Source organism: Aythya marila, assembly GCF_965140915.1.
Source record: "Aythya marila genome assembly, chromosome: 1".
In the NCBI taxonomy this organism is placed as follows: domain Eukaryota; kingdom Metazoa; phylum Chordata; class Aves; order Anseriformes; family Anatidae; genus Aythya; species Aythya marila.
This window is the reverse complement of record NC_139042.1, coordinates 96,606,299-96,625,006: the sequence shown is the minus strand read 5'-3', so window position 1 is coordinate 96,625,006 and position 18,708 is coordinate 96,606,299. Positions and strand designations below refer to the sequence as shown.

Sequence of the window (18,708 nt, the reverse complement as noted above, 5' to 3'; positions counted from 1 at the left end):
ACTATCCTAGAATTAATCCTGAATGAACCATACTGTATTTGTTTCTGACTTTCTTTTTAATCCCTGCCTACGCCTTCAGCCGACGTCTCCCAGCAGGTATGAGATGTATTTCAAAGCACTCCATTTTTCATAAGAGCATCGCGCCGGCTGCCACAGCTGCAGCCAGGACCCAGCACCGCAGGCACTGCTCCCTGGCTGATTTAGGATGGGCTGGCACCTCGGTGCTGCCAGGAACTGTGCACACAAGTGAGCAGACACAGGAGGATGGTGAGTGCCCCTGTTCCTCTCCCCACTGCTTCCCTTCCTTTCTGCAATGCCACTGTGCAGGGTCTCATTTAATGCTTCATTTAACACAGCAGAAGCCTGTAGATAGAGCATGGGGGCACAGAAAAGTGTTACCTAGCACTGTCTTTTCTCTTCTTAACTGTCATTTAAAGTTACACTGAAATGTACCCATACTGTTGCTAACACAGCCTAGGTGGAAGTTTACAATACTGATTAGCCAACCAGAAATGAAAGTTATCCTATTCTCTGTTTTCAAATACAAGCCATATTTTAGAGAGCACACAGAACTCCCTGTAAAGTGGAGAAACAGATTTCAATCTTTGTTTCCTCCTTTTGATCCAGACAAAGAGCACAGGGCAGATTCTGAGGTGAAAAGTATTTACTAGACAGCAGGGAGTCACCATTGCTCTTCCACGTTTCCCTTGTCTAAGGAGGGAAGTACAACATAATGTTCCCACTTGTGATTCTCTACATCAATGATGTAGAGATCAAATTAAATTTTGCTGATCGTGGTATGCAAAAATTAAATCTGGCATCTGCCATTCCCCCTGAGACAATGATCAAGGTTATTTAAGGCAGCAGTTTCAAGAGAAAAGTTTTCAGGTTCTCTGAAATAAATAATGTTGAGAGAGAGTATTCGTCATTTCTGCTACAGACACATCTAGAAATCCCAGCTAAGGATCACAAATCAGCAGTAGTCACTTTTTATATCTGCATGTCCAATAAAAGCTACCTTTACCTAAAGAGAGCTCATTACCTAAAAGACTCACAACACAAAGCAGGCAGGATGCAGTGCAAGGCACATGAGGCAGAGAAAGCAGAACCTGTACAGCAAGGACCTATACACCACAGGTGTAAAGCTACATATACACCACAGGCTTAGGCAAGAAGACCTAATGGGCAATCCATTTTTTGCAGGCATGAAACAGAACTTTTCCCTGTGTAGGTGAAATGCCACAAGATTAATATATCGTTGTTTCACACATCTTGACACGCCTGCAGATTTTATTTATTCTATACGGCAGCAGCGTGTGTGGAGCTCTGTTATATTCCTGCAGTCTTTGTGCCTGTAAGGTTCTCGTGGCTCACCCCACCAGAAATGTAGGGCGTGCTGGAGACATTCAAGACTGGAATTGGGTCTGAAGCAATCTTTGCAGAAATAAAAGATACTCCAGTAAAAAGGAGAAAGATCTGACCAGTGTGCCAAGCCTACAAAGCGGCACATTTGCCCCTTATCTGGCCCTATGAGAGGGCCAAAATTCAGAAATTTGTCTGTATATGACAATCTGAGTCAAAACACAGAAGTGGTAAGAGCTGACTGAAATGAGTCATTTTCAAGGTTCTGAAGTAATACCGGAAACCTACTGCCTCTCTTCTTGCACAGAAAAATCTTTCAAAACAAATAAGCATAAGTATCTTTTCCAGAGATGTACACAGAAATCACACCTCCCTCCCACCAACACATATGAAAAGCACGTGACGCATGTCAAAGCATGTGATCAACTCGAGAAGACTGCTTACAGATGGGTATGAACAACAACAAAAACAACGACAAGGTCTTATTATAAGTGTGTTTGTCCATCGTATGCTGGAAGGTCTAATAAAGTACCTTTTACTTCTGCTAAGGGAAATCTCAGTCTTCCAAAGCGTTCATGAAGCAGATCTGTAGAATTATATGAACATGAAAACTATGAGCATAAACAGCTGCATACCTAATTTTAGTGGAAGTACTTTCTAAGACTTCTGAAATACTCAGTCTTTTCCAACACTTTTCCTGGAGAAACAGCATCACCTTCAGGCCAAAAAAGATCACATTCCGATTTTGTTAGCCAGGAAAGACTTAAAAATTACTTCTCAAGTCTTGCATGATTTTTGTTTATTTCTTATCCTAGATGGCAAAACACAAACATAGATAAATTTTCATTGGGCTGTACACGATTACTATTATTTTTAAACGGGGTGGTCTCTCCTAGTTTTGGATCCACCAAGGTTTCAGAACAATCTGCACACTTGGGCTCATAACAAAATGATATTAGCAAAAACAGAAATACAATTTAATATAAATAGATGTGTCAGGTGTAAATAACCACGGAAAGTTATATAAAGGCATCCTGGAAGCTGTGTAGCAGTGTTCTCCCTAGCAAAACCACTAAACCAGGTCCACCAGTACTAATGTTGACAGTAAATAAAGCAAATCAAAAGCAGGTTCACATCACTTTATACTAGTTTTCATTAATTCCCAGCATTTTTATACTGAATGAACCCCTGCCTGTATAATCAGCCCTAACTAGACATGCTGGGAGTGCCACGGAGCCACTAGCAAACAGTGAACCTGTTGCACTGGATCTGCTATACGCCATTTTCAAAAAGTTTCCTTGGAAATGCTTTCCAAGGGCTTTTTCAGGCTGGTGTCCTCAGCAGAGGCTCAGCAGTATCACCTCTCCCCATGTTTTACCACTTGAGCTAGATTCCAGCTATTCTGCTACATGGGGTCTTGCCTTTAGGGCTTCTATTGCCCTAAACTGGAACAATCTTACATTCCATTTTTCCCCTCAACACCTGCTGATACTGTAAAGAAGGCAAAATTGCTGAGTGCACCAGGGTCAACACTACTCCTCCAGGGAAAATTCTTCTCTCTTTACCCCTACAAATGTTGGAAAACAAAATCTCCCATAACATGGTATCTTTTTTTGCTGGCTTTCTCATTATAGCATAGCTATGTGTGCAGATGAATGAGTCCCTGCATCTGAAGTGTCCAAAACAAAGTAGCTGAGTGCTGCATGAGGCAAAGCCACCAAACTCTTTCCCCTTCTACTATTGCTCACTTAAGTATTTTTCTCATCACAACTTTCTCTTCACTGGAGGCAGTGTCTTGAGGATTGCTTCATCTTTCCTGTGCCTAGGCCAGACAGAAGATTCACTTGATGACCAAGCATTATCACTGGGGATAATGAGGAAGGCTAGTGAGAAAGGTGAAGAACTCTCTTTGAACTATATTTATATCTTAAAGTCTTTATGCTTATAGTTAAAAAGCGGAAAGGACAATGAATGATAGGAAAAAAGGGAAAGGGAGGTGTAAAGAGGCAAAAAAGTGCAGATAAATATCAGAGTCTTCACCACAAAGGGCTGAGAAACCAAGAGAGTAAATTCATCTCATGTGCAGGAAAGAACAGTTTCAGAGAACTTCTGCAAAAATGGTAGAGAATTAGAAAGAGAGTTCACTAAATACAATGCTGAAAAAAAAAAAAAAAAAAAAAAAAAAAAAAAAACATTAAAGAAAAAAGGTCACAGGCAAATCATGGAGGTTTGTTGTTGTTTAAAGAAAAAAATGTATGGTAGAAATAAGTGAAATTAGAACAGAATAAAAATAAAGAGTTTAGAAGAACTTTATGTTTGGAGAAGCAGGAGCTGAGCGAACCACATAATGATATTATTAAGATTCAGATTCTGTCCACTTTTCTTTCCAGATTCTGCTTCCAGGTAAACATCCTGTCCTTTAAAAAGTTAGTTTAGAACTAGAATTTTTGTACTTTGAATACTTGGGCATCGCCAAGAACCCTTCAGAAATAGAAATCACAAAAGAAGTAATGGTGCCACACATACCACTTGCCCCATGAGACAAACGCATGCACAGACATACAGCGAGTTCAGCCTTTTTTGAGATTTTATTCAGAATCTTAGATCTCAGTGTTATTGCTTCATGCAGTAAAACAGGGAAGAACTATCTTGACTACTTTTAAGCTGTCTGTGCGTTAAAGCAGTGTAGGTATCTAGCCAGAAACTGTGGAAGCCTTGTAGAAGCCTGAAGGGTGGTTACGGTAAACCTCAGGTTTGCTTTGCCTAGTGTAGCTTAAAGTGCAGCATGACCCCACACCAGCCACCAAACAACACCCCAAATCGCATGTCTCCACCAGCAAATACCCAGAGCTCAGCGAGCGGCCTGGGAGGTTTAGCTGGCAACGCTGTAGGCGTGGAGGGACGTGGCTGCTAACTGGCAATGCTTTCTCACCCCTCTCAGGTAAGTACCAAGATTTTTTTTTTAGTAAATAGCTTGATGAGGGCTATATTTAACGCCACCTCACTTCAGTTTTAGCTATGAGAACACACTGGTGCGGAGGAGGCCGCATCTGCTGAGGCAGATAGATATCTATGAAGCGCTCAGCAGCAGCAGCAGCGCACTGAGGTCATGAGTGAAAAAGGGAACCAGCGGGAGCCGTTGCGGCTCTCCGTGCAGGTTTACTTCATGATTTCAAAAACTGGTAATAATCAAAGAGAAGGAACAAAAAAAAAAAAAAAAAAAATCGAAGAGCCGGATGAAACATTCATGAATAGAAACCGAAACGAGCCGAGCCCTCGAGTGCCCGGCAAGCGGTGCCTGAGGCCGCCCAGGGGAACTGGCCACGGGTGGCGGAGCGGGACGGGACCCCTGGCCCCGAGGCGGGCAGGACCCCCCTCAGCCGTCCCAACCGCCATAACGGCGGCACCCCCGGCCCGTTAATCCGGCCGGGAAGGGGCGGGCCAGCCCTGAGGGGGCGTTTCCAGGCGCTCGCCCAGCGCCGGGGCCGCCGCCATTTCGCGCTGCGCCCTCGCCGAGCCGGCCCGGGGGCTGCGGGGAGCCCCGCGGGGATGGCGCCCGCGGCCGGGGGGCGCCCCCAGGTAACGTCGCCCCCCCCGGCAGGGCAGGGCAGGGCAGGGCAGGGCAGCCGTGTGGGGAGACGCGGGGAGGGTAACGCGGGGGTAGGAGGGGGTGAGTGAGGGGGTTTCCAATTTATTGGAGACTTCCCAATTTATTTATTTATTTATTTTATTCTTTCCCAAATTGGAAGCGTCCACCTCAAAACCACCCGGCCTGACCGCAAGCTAAGGACAAGCTGCTGCTGCTGCTGCTGCTGCAGGTGAGGTGGCCGCGCCAAGCGGGCTTGTGGAAGCGCTGGAGGCTGCGGGCAGCACGCAGGGGGTACCCAGCTGAGTGACCAGGTGGGTAGGCTGTTTGCTGAGTGAGGTGAGGTGAGGTGAGGTGAGGTGAGTGGGGCTGGGCTCGCAGGGCATTTCCATGGCTTCCCTCCAAGGGCTGGTGAGGCTCTGAGGCAGAAGAGTGAGAAAAGCTAGCTAGAGTCCTGACAGGAATGGGTTTCCCCTTAAATGTCCGCCGTCATTGATAAACTTGTAGGGGACGTGTAGGTTTAGATGACTGTGCAAACTCAAAAAGAAACATGTTTGGTCACATCTATCTTACATATTCTAAGCTGCCGAACCGCAGAATACATAAGAAATATCAAAAACCAGATCTTGCAGGTGTAAGTGTTCTTTCAAGTGACTGTGATAGTACCGTTGTCTTCTGCATTGACTTCTGGACGAATCTGGTTTTCTTGTTGAAAGTAGAAAGTTGATTTTTTTTTTTTTTTACTTGTGTAATTTGTAAACTTGATCTGAATGTCAAATCATTATTTTTTTCTGTGCCATTCACTAGTGTCAAAGCTAAATGGGCTTGATAGATTATTGGTGACTCAATCACCTTCTAGCTTGCTCTTATAAGTGATGAACTTTACTTAAAGATTGCGTAACTAGTAAGTCATAGCTTCTTCTGCTTCATTCTTAATTTGGATTGAAAAGGGGAAAACAAACATTTTATATCTGAAATATTCTTCATGCTTTAATGAATTAAAAAAATGAAGTGAGAAAGAACGTTCTCTTCATCTCTTGAAGAGTTCATTACTTTGCAATTATGATTATCAGTTGCACAGATATGGGTTCTTAACACTTAATTCAGTGACTTCCTCCAGTCATGCTGAAGCTTTGAGCAGAGAAGGAGTTACATCTCAGATAAATCAGATACATTTAAAATACTGTGTTGAGTTTGGCCATATTATGATTCAGTACAGTTTTTAATTTTAAGCTGTTTGTTTTGCGGAGAAAATCGGTTTAAAAAATCAGTTTAAATTCAAAAACAATTTATTGTGTTAAAGTTGGAGAAGAAGGTTCTTTCCAAAGACTTATACCCATTCTCAGCTATCTGTAGATTCACAGTTGTACCTTAGTACTTTGCCTTTAAATCAAAAACCAAGTCCTGCAAATGTGAATATGGTGAGGGTAGTAGAGTAAAATAACAACACCTAGAAAAGGCCTATTAAAATATTGCCTAATGTATTAAAAACTCTAACAAACCTTAATAACTTCCTTCGAATTTAATCATTGTGGTCGAATTTAATCATTGTGGTTTTTGTTCTAACCTCTCTATCTACCTTCTTTCTGGAAGCATTTTTTTGACAGTGATGAGTTCTTGTAATGTTTCAAATAAAGGCAAGTGATCTTTATCTTAACTGTATTTTATAAATTGGAATCAATGGCTTAGAATTTTCTAATGCTGTCTTCATGCAAAATCAATACTAATAGTCATACAGTGCTTTAGGTATTTATTTAAAATGGTAAGAGCACTTACCACAAGGGACTGGGGAGGGAAGTACTATTGTCATAAAATTGTCTGTTTTGAGCATCATCCCCTAGGATGATAGTAGCAACTGTGTGCATGCCTCTCCCCCAATGCACTGAAGAGGTTAAAATAATTATTTATACATATATCTAATTTTAAATACAAGTCATTCACCAATATGATTTGCTGAATGTGATTGTTTTTAATGTATTTGCAGTATGGAAGCAAAATGTTTATTTTGCAATCAGTAAGCTGTATTTCTGAATCACTATGGAAACACTGATGGGTGGACCACTGCATTTTTACCCATTTGGTAAGTTGCTTGTGCTTTTACACTGTAGGAGAGGTAGTTCTGGTGATTTTTCACTAGCAGTCCTTCCAAGTCACTGAATTAAGATACCATTAAGTTATTGTAGAGCTCTCCCTAGAATAACTCACAGAATCAATATTGTAGGGTATTTTATTCTATATACTCTATTCCAAAAATAAACCAGATTTCTCCATTTTAAAAAAAAAAAAAAAAAAAAAAAAAAACAACTTTGAAACAGTATGCTCTAAAAATCCGGTGAACTTAGTTGGATACTTTGTCATTTCTTGTCCTAACTTTTTTCAGGACTCTTCAGTTTCTGGGTTAGTAAACACTGCAAACATAGTTTGTTGGCTGGACTCTAATTGTAGTGGGAAACTGTTCCGATAGAATTGTTTAATTCTGTGAAAAGGACAAGATGATGATGAAGATTCCCTCTTCATTTTACTTTTTTACCTTTGTTTCTGCAGCCTTAAGCCTTAAAATAACTGCAGTTATTTTGTGTAACTTTTTTTTTTATGTTTGTATCTCTTATGCCAGCAGAGTTTGTGCGTGTTGAAACAAAGTTACTAAAGCAATTTGAACTCTAGATGAACTAGATTTGAGAGGGGAAAGGTATTTAAAAATACAGAGAATTCCTTCAGCAAGACACCTGACACACATGAGGTGGCTAGGGTAAGAAAGGATCTCAAAAGATTGCATCTACTAATCCAAAGAGCTTGCTGTATGGAAGTGTCATTACTAGAGCCTGTACACTGACACTGATGTAGCAGCAGTATCATCAATGTGCTAAAGACTGTGTGATTACAAATCTGGGCTTGTGTTCAGGTGAAGAATAATAACCATTAAGGTATTGCTTTGTTATTCATACCCCTTGGTTATTTTGTATATGTAGGTGATCTGTTGCTGTATTGCAAGAAAGCAGTTCTAGTTTTAATGGCACTTCTCTAAGGGGGTATTTATTATTCAGTAGTGAGTAATGTAGAAGATCATGTGCAAAATAAGTCATATAAGAGGTGTTTGTGGTCTGTATGGTAAAATGAAGCTAGAGAGAGAAGTCTTCTCTCTTCTGAGAATATATATATTTGCTGCATGTGCAACTTCAGTGAGTTGCTTAATCTCTTTGCATCTAGTTTCAGAATGGATATAGAGAGCATATTTTAATACTTGCAAGATAAGATGTTAAGGCAGTAGTAATTAACAGTTCAACAGAAGTAGCGGGCTGGTGGTGTTTTGGGCATTGTCATGTTGTTGGATAGGAGCTTAGGTGTCAAAACAAACGAGATCATGTTGAAGAATTCAAGGGAAAAATGCTGAAGTAATTTTGCAGATATTTCCAGGGAGTTCCTTTAAAGCGTGGGAAAAAAAACATGGTTGTTTGAAATTTAACTGATGACTTTCTTGGACACGGCGTATGAGAGTGAGCATCTTGTCCTAAGAGGATAGGCCCCGAAATGACTTTAAAATGAAAACAGGAAATTAAAACAGGAAAGCAGAAGAGAGCTAAAGTATCTTGAAAAAGAGTTAGAAGAGTCAGAACAATCATTTCAAGAATGTCTCCGAGTGCCACGCTGAAAAGATACAAACGATGCAAGACTGGGTTGGCCTCTGGATATAACTAGAATCTGCATGAGAGGACAGTCCCGCACAGAGGTTATATGAGAAGATGTGGTGGTCTCTAGGATGTCGGGGTTTGCCAGAAGGTTCAAGAGATTGCTCAGACAGTAGGCCCAACTGACAGGTCGAGTGCAGTTTTAACCATGTCTTGTGAGAAAAGTAAAAGTGTTGCAGTATCTGTTGTTTTTTTTTTGTCTCTTCTTTTCCAGGCAGAGAACAGAATGGTGTAGAAAGAGCTAGAAACACCCACAGGGTAACGTTACAGAAACAGGACACAAACCTAAGTTTGGGAAGGTGCCATGGTTTTGGCTGGGATAGAGTTAATTTTCTTCAAAGAGATTTGTGTGACGCTTCGGTTTGGATTTTTGATGACAGTAGTGGTGATGTTTTAGTTGCTGCAGAGCAGCTCTTACACAGAGACAAGGATTTATTTGCTTCTCATGCTGCCGTGCCAGCAACCAGGCTGGGGGTGCACCAGGAGCTGGGGGGGCACACAGCCAGGACAGCTGGCCCAGGCTGCCCAAAGGGATGTCCCACACCACAGGCATCAGGCTCAGCAATAAAACTGGGGGGAAGAAGGAAAAAGGGGGGCACATCTGGGGTGATGGCCTTTGTATTCCCAAGAAGCCATTAGGCGCGATGAGCACCTCTTTCCTGGAGGTGTCTGAATGTCTGCGTGCCCATGGGAAGTAGGGAATGAATTCCCTCTTTCACTTTGTTTTTTTTGTGCAGCTTTTGCTTTACCTAGCAAACTGATGTTATCTCAATCCATGAGTTCTCACACTTTTACCTTTCTGATTCTCTCCCCCATCTCACCTGGAGAGAGTGAGCGAGCGGCTGGATGCTACTGAGCTGCCTGCCAGGGTTAAACCAAAACTGAAGGAGGGGCAACTGAACTAGAAAGGAAATCAAAGGAGTTAAATGACTGAAAACAGTGCATTGTATGCCAGTACTGCAGCACTGAGGATTCCCCACATTTAGCAAAGAAGGACATATGGCCTTCATTACTGAAGATGATTCAGTAATGTTTTTCAAGCAGTGGTAGCTATTTTATTCCAGTTAAGTTGTAAGATTCTTGTCCTAATGTACAGTGGTATTTACTAGAGAGTAAGCTACCTACAATACAGTCAGGATCCTCTAAGTGTGGAATAAGAACATCTTAAGTAGGTTTATTTGAACTGAATCTTGAAGCTCTTTTGGCACGGATCAATGTGAGCCTGAACCACAGGGTAGTTATCAAAGAATTAGCTCCTAGGAGCCTTGAGGTAATGATACTGATTGGAGAATCCTGTACTCTGGGAAAAGGAGGAAATTGAAAAGGAAGATGTGAAAGAGAGAACCCAGTAGCATACAAAGTTGAGTCAAGGGACCGCATGAACACTTCAGCTGAGGGAACACTTAGAATTGTCTCTGACTGTTGTGAATTAATATTGCCAATAGGAAACTAATAATCAGATATTGCAGACGTGCAAATTCACTATTATGTGGTTTCATTTTCCAGCGTACATCATCTGTATTCTGTGTGCAGCTTGTTGCAGCAGCATGCCTGGTAAGAAGTTTCTATTGTCTTTCAAATGCTTTTCCTAATACAGTTCAGGAGACTTACATGTTCTTACCAGCATCATTTTACAATTTTATGCTTCTTGAAGAAAGAACTTCTTAGAAATAAAATATGGGAGGGCAGTCCTTTGCGTTGTGTCTTCTGTTGTGCTGAACTCTATTCTGTTCTATGGTTGCTTTATCTGGGGGCTAATTTTGTTTTTCTCTAATCAGGATTATTGATTAGAGTTGTTGCAATCTCAAATTGGTTTGCCATTCATATTGATGATATTAATGGGTTGTTGTTGTGGTGTTTTTTTTTTTTTTCCCCCTTCCTTTTCTAGAAAGGTTTCCAGAAGGGCCACCTTTCAACCTAACAATGGAATCTTTCAACTTCGAGCACGTTTTGTCCTGGCAGGCAGGAACTGACCCAAATGTGACAGCCCACTATCGTGTACTGTACTATCATGACAGGCAAGTCTCACTTCATATAAGACACAAATTTTTCTTTTAATGTTTAGGAGTTCAAAATACTCGGCATGAGGTTTTCTTCGTTGCCTGTTTTTCCACTCCCCAAAGATGTTTTCTTATACTGGAGAATCCAAATAGATTATTTTAGACTTGTAATTACTATATATTTTGATTTACAGTAACTGGATGATTGCACAAAACTGTTCATATATTGAACACCTCTCCTGTAACCTAACAGAGGATTTTCAAAATACATCTATGTATCGTGTATTGGTTCAGAGCTTCGTAGGAACAAAAGAATTCAATTCTTCTGAACTTCATTTTGAGCCACATATTGACAGTAAGTTCACTGCATTTGTTCATTTTAGTTTTTATTCCTAGTTATGCATAAATGAAGCTCTGCTAGCTTTGCAGTACAGCATTACAAACTAACCTGGCTGGCAGTTTTAGGTGTAGGGGAAGAGCGATTTACCTGTTGTTTCATCAACCTAGTCTTTTCCTTGCTTCTGAAAGAAAATGCTTAGCAGTGACATCTAATGCCAGAGGCAGCATCGCCCTTACCTGTGCTTAGCATTTCATTTGGAACTAACAGAGACTGAGCAACTTCTGTTTTTGAGAGCTCAATAATTAAAGTGATGCTGAGACTGAAGTTACTGATGATACATGTTTGTTTTTTTTTTTTTTTTAACTAAAAATAACTGAAGGATTTGAGAACATCCCTCAGAGACAGAGGTCCTTAGTGTTTCAGCAGTTAGGTTCATAAAGAGGATCAGAAGATGCATTGACCACTACTTAATACAATGGCAGGCTTCTTGAGTCTTGGGGGGAGAAACAGAACAACAACAAAAAACCTAACAGCCTGCTCTGACTGGGAGCTGAAGCTAGAGCGAATTACCAAGTGCGCTGATTGACTGCCTGTCACTGGCAACTTGGAAACTGAAACTGGATGTTTTGCTAGTAGCTCTCTGGTTCATACTATAAGCATTCAAGTGAAGCCATGGTTTTCATGGCTCAGGACTTGGATGAAGCCTTCCGTCTTCACACTGTAGTGCCTCTTTTTACAATACTTGGGCAGGAAAGAAACAATATTCTGAGATGTTTCCCTACTGGATACAGTTGATGTTTACAGTCTAATAGCTCCATGGAATCTCACTTCTTTTGGCAGTTGGATTTAAGCAAAGGCCCAGAGGCTTAATATAAGAAAGAGCCAAGAGAACAACCACATTTAACTAGAACCAAATTTAATACTTATTTCTAACTCAAACCAAATGATGGGAAAGGAGTAAGTTTGTAACTGGTCTGAAATGTGTTCTCCCATGTGGGGGTGGGTAAAAGCTTTTGTTTGTTTAAGTATTAAACTTTTTTTCCCTACCCCATTCCATTCTTTCAGGAACAGAAACAATTGGCAAAAATGTATTGCTTTTTCTGAATTTTGCTAGCAATGTAGTCTCCACGTTGACCAAAATGTACATGTTTCTGGGCAAAACAAAACTGAAATCCAAACTATCTTTTTTCTTTTTTTTTCCCATATTGTGTTGTACACAAATTGAGTCTTACAGAGATAGTGTTGAGAAGTGGTATGAGAACAAACTTACTTCTTTCCTATGTTGGAGGAAAGAAGATCTTAGAGGAACTTCCATACTGAATCAAATCTAGCCTTGCTGGATGTGTAGTTTTGGAGGGCAGTGTGCAGATCTCTTCAAATGTGTTCTGAGGAATGAAATTTAAGAGGTTACTTTGAACTCAAAGGCAGTCTTACAGAATGTAATTGTTTCAGCTGTTGTCAGTAGAGCGTTCAGCTTCCAAGAGTCGGACCTGTGGCCTTCCTTGCACCTGGTATAAGTATGTGCAGGACCACACACCACCAAATTTCTACAGGGATTCCTTCCTTCCAGTGACTAAAAAATGTTGAGCAAGAAAGTAGTCAGCTTTTCCTAAACATTAACCTCAGCTTTCCTCTCAAATAGATTAAAAAAAAAAAAAAAAAAGTGCATTTCTCTGTGGAGCTGAAGTGACCTTTCTTTCTCTGTCACGTCTTCTTCCCTCCCCTACTAATTGCTGCTTGTTGTTTTCATAGTCTAGCCATGTTGCCAAGCTATCTTTTCCCACAAAACTTAAATGTTGCAAGGCCTTGTGGGTCTGTATCAGTGACACACTCCGGAATTTGATTAGTCAGCTGTACATAGTGTATGTTTTTTTTCCTTTTTTTTTTTTTTAATAGCATTCCTGGGACCACCAGAAGTTAATATCAGTTCTTGTCTAAACTGCATAAATGTCACCGTAAAGCTGCCAACCCCTCACTTAAGGAATAATGAGAAGCCAGTGTCTTTAATTGATATATATCAAGAGATTGATTATTATATAACACTGAAAACACCTGACAGAGAGCATACGGTAAAGAACTTTTATTTCTGTATTTCTTGTCTAATGCACAAATAGCAAGCATAAAATGGCTCTAGTGGTCAGCAGACTTGCAGAATGTATGAATAGAAGATACTTAGAAGAAAATAGAGCCATGACTTCCTTTTACTGCAGATAAGCAGGCGTAGAAGAGGAGTGTTAGTTGTCCCGTATCCTTACTTGAAATAAAGCGTGGGGCACTGGCTTTCTGTGAAGCCAAGGGAGAAAGACTTCAGCAGAAACTACCAGCAGTTGTAGTTTCCTCTGCAGGGCTGATCTGGAAATATGTTCAGCAAACAGTTTAATAGTTCTCTGACAAACTGAAAAAGTATATCTAGTTAGATCCAGAACAGGTAGTTTCAGAAACTGTTTTTTCTTCGTTTTATTGTATACTGCAATAGAGAGGTAGATAGGCATGATTAGAACTTAAAATGAGCTTCACAAAAACAGAGAAATAAAATAATAGGAGCTCATTCAGTAAGGACCAATGCAGGGTATATCACTTAGGAATAACTGCCTGCATAATAAGCAGGATGTTAACAGCTACACAGGCAGCAGTTTTGCCAGAAAGGATGAGAGCATTCTGGATTATTACAAGCTAACTATGACTCATTTTGTCTGAGGGGGAGGAAGAGGGGGAAAAAAAGGGCATATTTCTCACCTTCCCAATACTTGGAAAGCACACCTACCTTGCTCCAGTTCAGAAAAGACATGGGCCAGGCTGCAGAGGAAGAGTGGCAGGATCCAGAAAGGAAGAGTGAGGACTGTGGGAGCAAACCTGAGCCGTGACTCATGAGGAAATGCTGGAATAATAGGGGATGGCTTAGTGTAAACAAGCAAAGTACAGTTACAGGCCACAGTCTCTGTGTGAAAACATTTACTGGAGAAACAGAGGAAACAGCACATCCACTGTGGCTGTGACCAAAAAGAGGGAAGTGAAATTGGCAGTTGTGCATTCCTCAGGTGAAGCATCAAGAAAGACATTAATAGTGAGGCTGGCAAAGCACTGGAATGAGTTGCCTAAGTGTATACTCCATGCATTGGAAGTTTTTAGGCAATGATTAGGCATCAGTATCAGCTAGAACTAGAGATGAAGTGGTTGTCTAGATAAAATGCTGAGTTACTGTAACAGTGTATCCAGTTTCATGTCCTACAGCGGTATCTCTCTGAAATAGCCAGGTTTTATTGGTGGCTTGGATTCTCTTTTTAGGCAAATAGTTAACTTTCTAAAACATTGTCTTTCATGGTAGACGCCAAGTGAGACAACCACTAAAGAAACTTTTAGTACTGTCATTGGAGAACTGTATCCAAATACAAACTACTGTGTGTCCGTTACGGTCTCCGCATCTCTGAACAAACTTTCCGTCCCATCAGCCTGGAAATGTGCGACTACAGGCTCTGTAGCTCAACAAGGTAACTGTTATAGTGCAGGAACAGGTTGTCTGTCTTGATTGTGCCAGTGTTTTATTTTTATGTAGGAAGATTTGCAGGTTAATTCTCAAAGTACGAAGAGAGCAAGTTCCTTCCAAGTGACAAACATTATGGGGATTCATAAGGGAAATATAAAAATGCATCCACTTTGGGGCTACAAATTTACTGTTGATCCTGTGAACCACGCAAATCTGCACCAACTACATAAATAGATATCAAAGATGGTGTAACTTCTTTTTTAATTCCTGAATCTAACTTGAGATTTGGTCTCATTTTGACCTTGAAACAGATAACCTGTAGAGGTCCCTTCTATCCAAAATTATTCTGATATTCAAAGTAGCTGTTCTGAATTTGAAAGATGAAATGTGATGATTGAAAACTTCATTCATGATTGCTTGTTTGTCTTTTCACTTGCAGGTTATTACAGTGCTTCATTTGCAGGTGCTATATGTTTTTCACTGGTGTTAGGTATTGTCCTGAAGTGTATGCATTGGGGAGGCTATATTCTTCAGAAAAAATCACTTCCTCATACCTTGGTATGTAATTTTTATACTTAACCTTCCTGGTTGGAAGCAGGAAGCTTACAATATGAGATTTCTATTTATGTACATTAGGTACCAGTTATTTAAGTGCTCAGAATGTTTCTATTTGCAGCTTGATTGTGTCAAAGATAATCTTGACAATTAAAAACAAAGCTAATAAATCTTATCCATTCTGTAGAACAAATATTCAGTCTCTTTGAAAACCATTTGTTTCTACTCTAGAGGCAAGTTGGAGGGGACAGGCAGCATTGAAGGGGAGAGATGCACACACAGTAACCTTAAATGAACTCTTCATGCTTCACAGAAGCAGACCAGGTTCTACAGTGAAGCACCCAGCATAGGACAATTTACCCCTTGCCCTTTGAAAATTACCTAATACATGTAAATCCTTCCTGCAGCAGACACTTCTTCCTCTATATCTGAGCCAGGGCAATAACTCCAGAACGAAAAACCTACTCCAGTTTTTAGGTAAAATGCACAAGGATGAAAAATGTTATTCACCAAGAAATACGCTTTGAAAACTTGGTATCCACTGCTCCTTTGTAAAGCAGTTTCTGGTGCATTTTGCCTGTGTTACTTCACTCTACAGCATCCTACTCACTAGGAACAAATCCAATTTGCCCTATAATTGATTCAATCTTTTATTACTCCAGTAAGTAGATAACTCCCTGAAGATTTCAGGATTGCTTAGCCAGCTCCCTGGATGCTGGATGTGTTCAAGGGCATTTGCGAGATTCTACAACTGGAAAAAAAAAAATCCTTAAATTTGCCTTCAAGGTTTTCTCCTTATCACATTTCCTTAGGAAACCAAGCTAAAAAGACAAAAAGGAACTTAAGTCCCAGTTTATTTGGGCACATTGTGCCTGCAATGGTACATTAAAATGGTCTAGAGTTGGGGGGTTTGGTCTCATTTTCCCCAAAAGATGGACCAGTTATTTAAGCCTTCTCTCTGTAGAAGAGTCAAGGTTACTGCTCTAAAACACTTCTTCTAAAGCTGCTCTTCATGGTTATTGCCCACAAAAGGAGGCAAGGAGAACATAAGAGAAATGCTAAAAGTAGAAGTTTAGCAGCCTGGTCAGACAGCCAAATCTGAGCAGCTGTTGAAAATATGCTTTGAGGAAGCAGTCTTGTTGCGTGGTGGTGTTCCGGAAAAGCAGTCTTGAAGCATGTTGTTTCTCAAGAAAACTGAGTCTGAGTTGTGACGTCAGTGGTAGCTTCTCAATCACAGGAGACATGCTCTTGACTAAAATCAGATATACCTTGTGGGTCACCAGCTTTCAAGTTCATATGTATCTAGCATCATAGATTAGGGTACAGTCATCTGCAGATACCTCACTGCCTGAAAAGTATCCTACTTGTTAGTTGCAGATTTTGGGACCACTTCTTTGGGTAGGTTCATGTCTGTCTAACTTCTGCAGTCTCAGTAATAATTATTACTGTATTCTGTTATAAACAGGAATTGGTGTCTGTTGAGGAATGTTTGAGAGTGGAAAACTCACTGGGGAAAAAAAAAAGGATATTTGTGTTAGAGTTCTCTGTCAGAATCTGTAGTTGGCATAGATTCTTAGAGATTACCTCTTGTGACCGGGCTGTCATAATCTACCCAAATAAGGGAATTGGATGTAAACAATAACAACAAAAAGAAAAAAAACATTTCTATGTGTGCAGATTTGGCTGGTCTTTTGTTTTGATTTTTTTTTTCCTAATTCTTTTTGTTCTTTTAGGTATTCATCGGGGGGACGATAGGCTATTCACCTTGTACATTTGAAACTGAAAAAACAGAATCTGTAGAGATCATATATAAAGAGATTAAAAAAAAGGCAGTGGGATCTAGTGTCAGTGATGACAGTGACAGCGATGACAGTGGCAGTGATGACCTAAGTAATCATGACTACACAAGGCGTAATATCGTAAGAACACCTCATTCCTCAGACACGACAGGTGTATTTGTGCGGTGCTCTACAAGTAGCACATGTGATGATGGTAGCAGCCAGGCAAGTGAACATCTGGATGATGACCCAGAAGTTTCTGAAGAGAATGAGATGGACATTGAAAAAGATCAAGACCCAGGCTGCAAGTTACTTCAGCCTTTCCCTGAGGAGAACTGTACCTATTCTTCTAGGTCAAGGAACAATGATTGCTTTACCATAAACTTGAAAAGTGTGCTTCTGGGAATCTCTGAAGACACCATGGACAATTCTACAGCTCTTCTGTCTTCCCAGGGTGATACAGTTGATTGGCAACATAGACATGCTTTTGAATCACAGCTCCCTGATGATACAGAAAGTGTGCAGAAACCACACTGTCTTAACAACTCTCAGGAATGGAAAGATTCATCTAGTTCTTCCAATGAAAGTGACTCATCAGATTCAGATACAGACCCAAAAACTGAATACCTAAGAAGATGAATCTGAGGACCACTATTGTTTTATAACATACAAATAGATACTGTCCAACTTTTTTCTTTCTGGACTGAACATACAGATCTGATCTCTTTGTTTTAACATTCTGAAAGTATATGCTGAAGTACTGAAAATATACAGGACTCATTTTAACAAATATTTCTGTGATATCACCGTGTGGTTCAGGTGGTATCAAAAACAATTTGGATGTAGCAGAAAAAGGGAGTAGTTTGTTTTGCAATTTGCTGGTAAATTATACCTTTTAGCTGTTACATGGTAAATATCTTCTATAAACTCAAGTGAGGAGTTAGTTTATAGTACAGGGAGATGTGAATGGCCGATCTCTTAATCAAACCCCGTTTGGTTGTCTTGTGTGTTTTTTTTTGTTTTTGGTTTTTTTTTTTTTTTTTTTTTTTTTGTTTTTCTCAAGGACTCTGCTACTATTCCTTAGCTTTGTTGATGGGTTACTCTGAAGCCTGTTCTGCTGGGTGGATTGCAGGCATCAAGGTAGTGCTACGTTCCAGTCAGTAAACTGATTTCAAAGTTGTGCAGAGAAGGTCGATAAATTAAATCATGGAGGTGCAGGGAGACAAGGTAAGAATACTCAGTAGCTTGCAAGAGAGTTCTTGTTACTGTGATTCAAGGCATTAAACGTGTCTGTCTCTTATAATTGAATACTATTTTTTAAAATATTTTTTATGATGTTTAAAGGTTACTGGACAGTAAAGTTATTTTATCCTTCATAAAAAGAAAACTTTTCATAAACCTAAGAATTTTTACTGTGTTTTTTTTTGGTTTGGTTTGTTGTTTGTGTTTTGTTTTTTTTTGGGGGGAGGGGGTTGGTTGTTTTTTTAGCCTTTGAAAAGCTACATGAGTTAGCCTGTTTACTGGGGGAAGGGTTTTAGGTATCTTGTAGCCAAACAGCTCTTTTTGCCTTGTTTTGGTCCACATATATACTACTTTTCTGTCTACTAGCATAGCAGTTCCTGGCTGATATGGCTGGCAGGCATTCCTTTGGTCAGGATAGCTGAGAGTAACTTCTAAAATGTTGTAGTACACTCTGCTGTGCTACTTTTAAGAACTAGAAGGTGCAAATATGTGGCAAGCTGGATCTTAATTAAAGTATTTGTAGATGTATAGAATTAGTTGGATGAAACTTCTACTCACAGAGACCCTGTAATACACTGCTGTTTCCTAAGGCACAATTGGTATAAACCTCTCCACAATGGTAGGAGCCAGTGGAACTGCTCATAGGTAAGTGAAGGCAGAGGACCCGTGTCTACC

General features: G+C 40.3%; 1 protein-coding gene across 1 annotated transcript; it reads left to right on the top strand.

Moving 5' to 3' along the window:
- Positions 1 to 4,670: 4,670 nt before the first annotated feature.
- IFNAR2 (interferon alpha and beta receptor subunit 2) lies at positions 4,671 to 18,575 on the top strand. Its single transcript, XM_082768381.1, has 10 exons — positions 4,671 to 4,941; positions 5,112 to 5,262; positions 6,933 to 7,028; positions 10,141 to 10,188; positions 10,523 to 10,652; positions 10,829 to 10,989; positions 12,871 to 13,043; positions 14,300 to 14,462; positions 14,898 to 15,016; positions 16,747 to 18,575. The coding sequence occupies exons 3-10, from the start codon at positions 6,986 to 6,988 to the stop codon at positions 17,428 to 17,430; spliced, it is 1,521 nt and encodes a 506-aa protein (XP_082624507.1). The 5' UTR covers positions 4,671 to 4,941; positions 5,112 to 5,262; positions 6,933 to 6,985; the 3' UTR covers positions 17,431 to 18,575.
- The last annotated feature ends 133 nt before the right edge of the window (positions 18,576 to 18,708 follow it).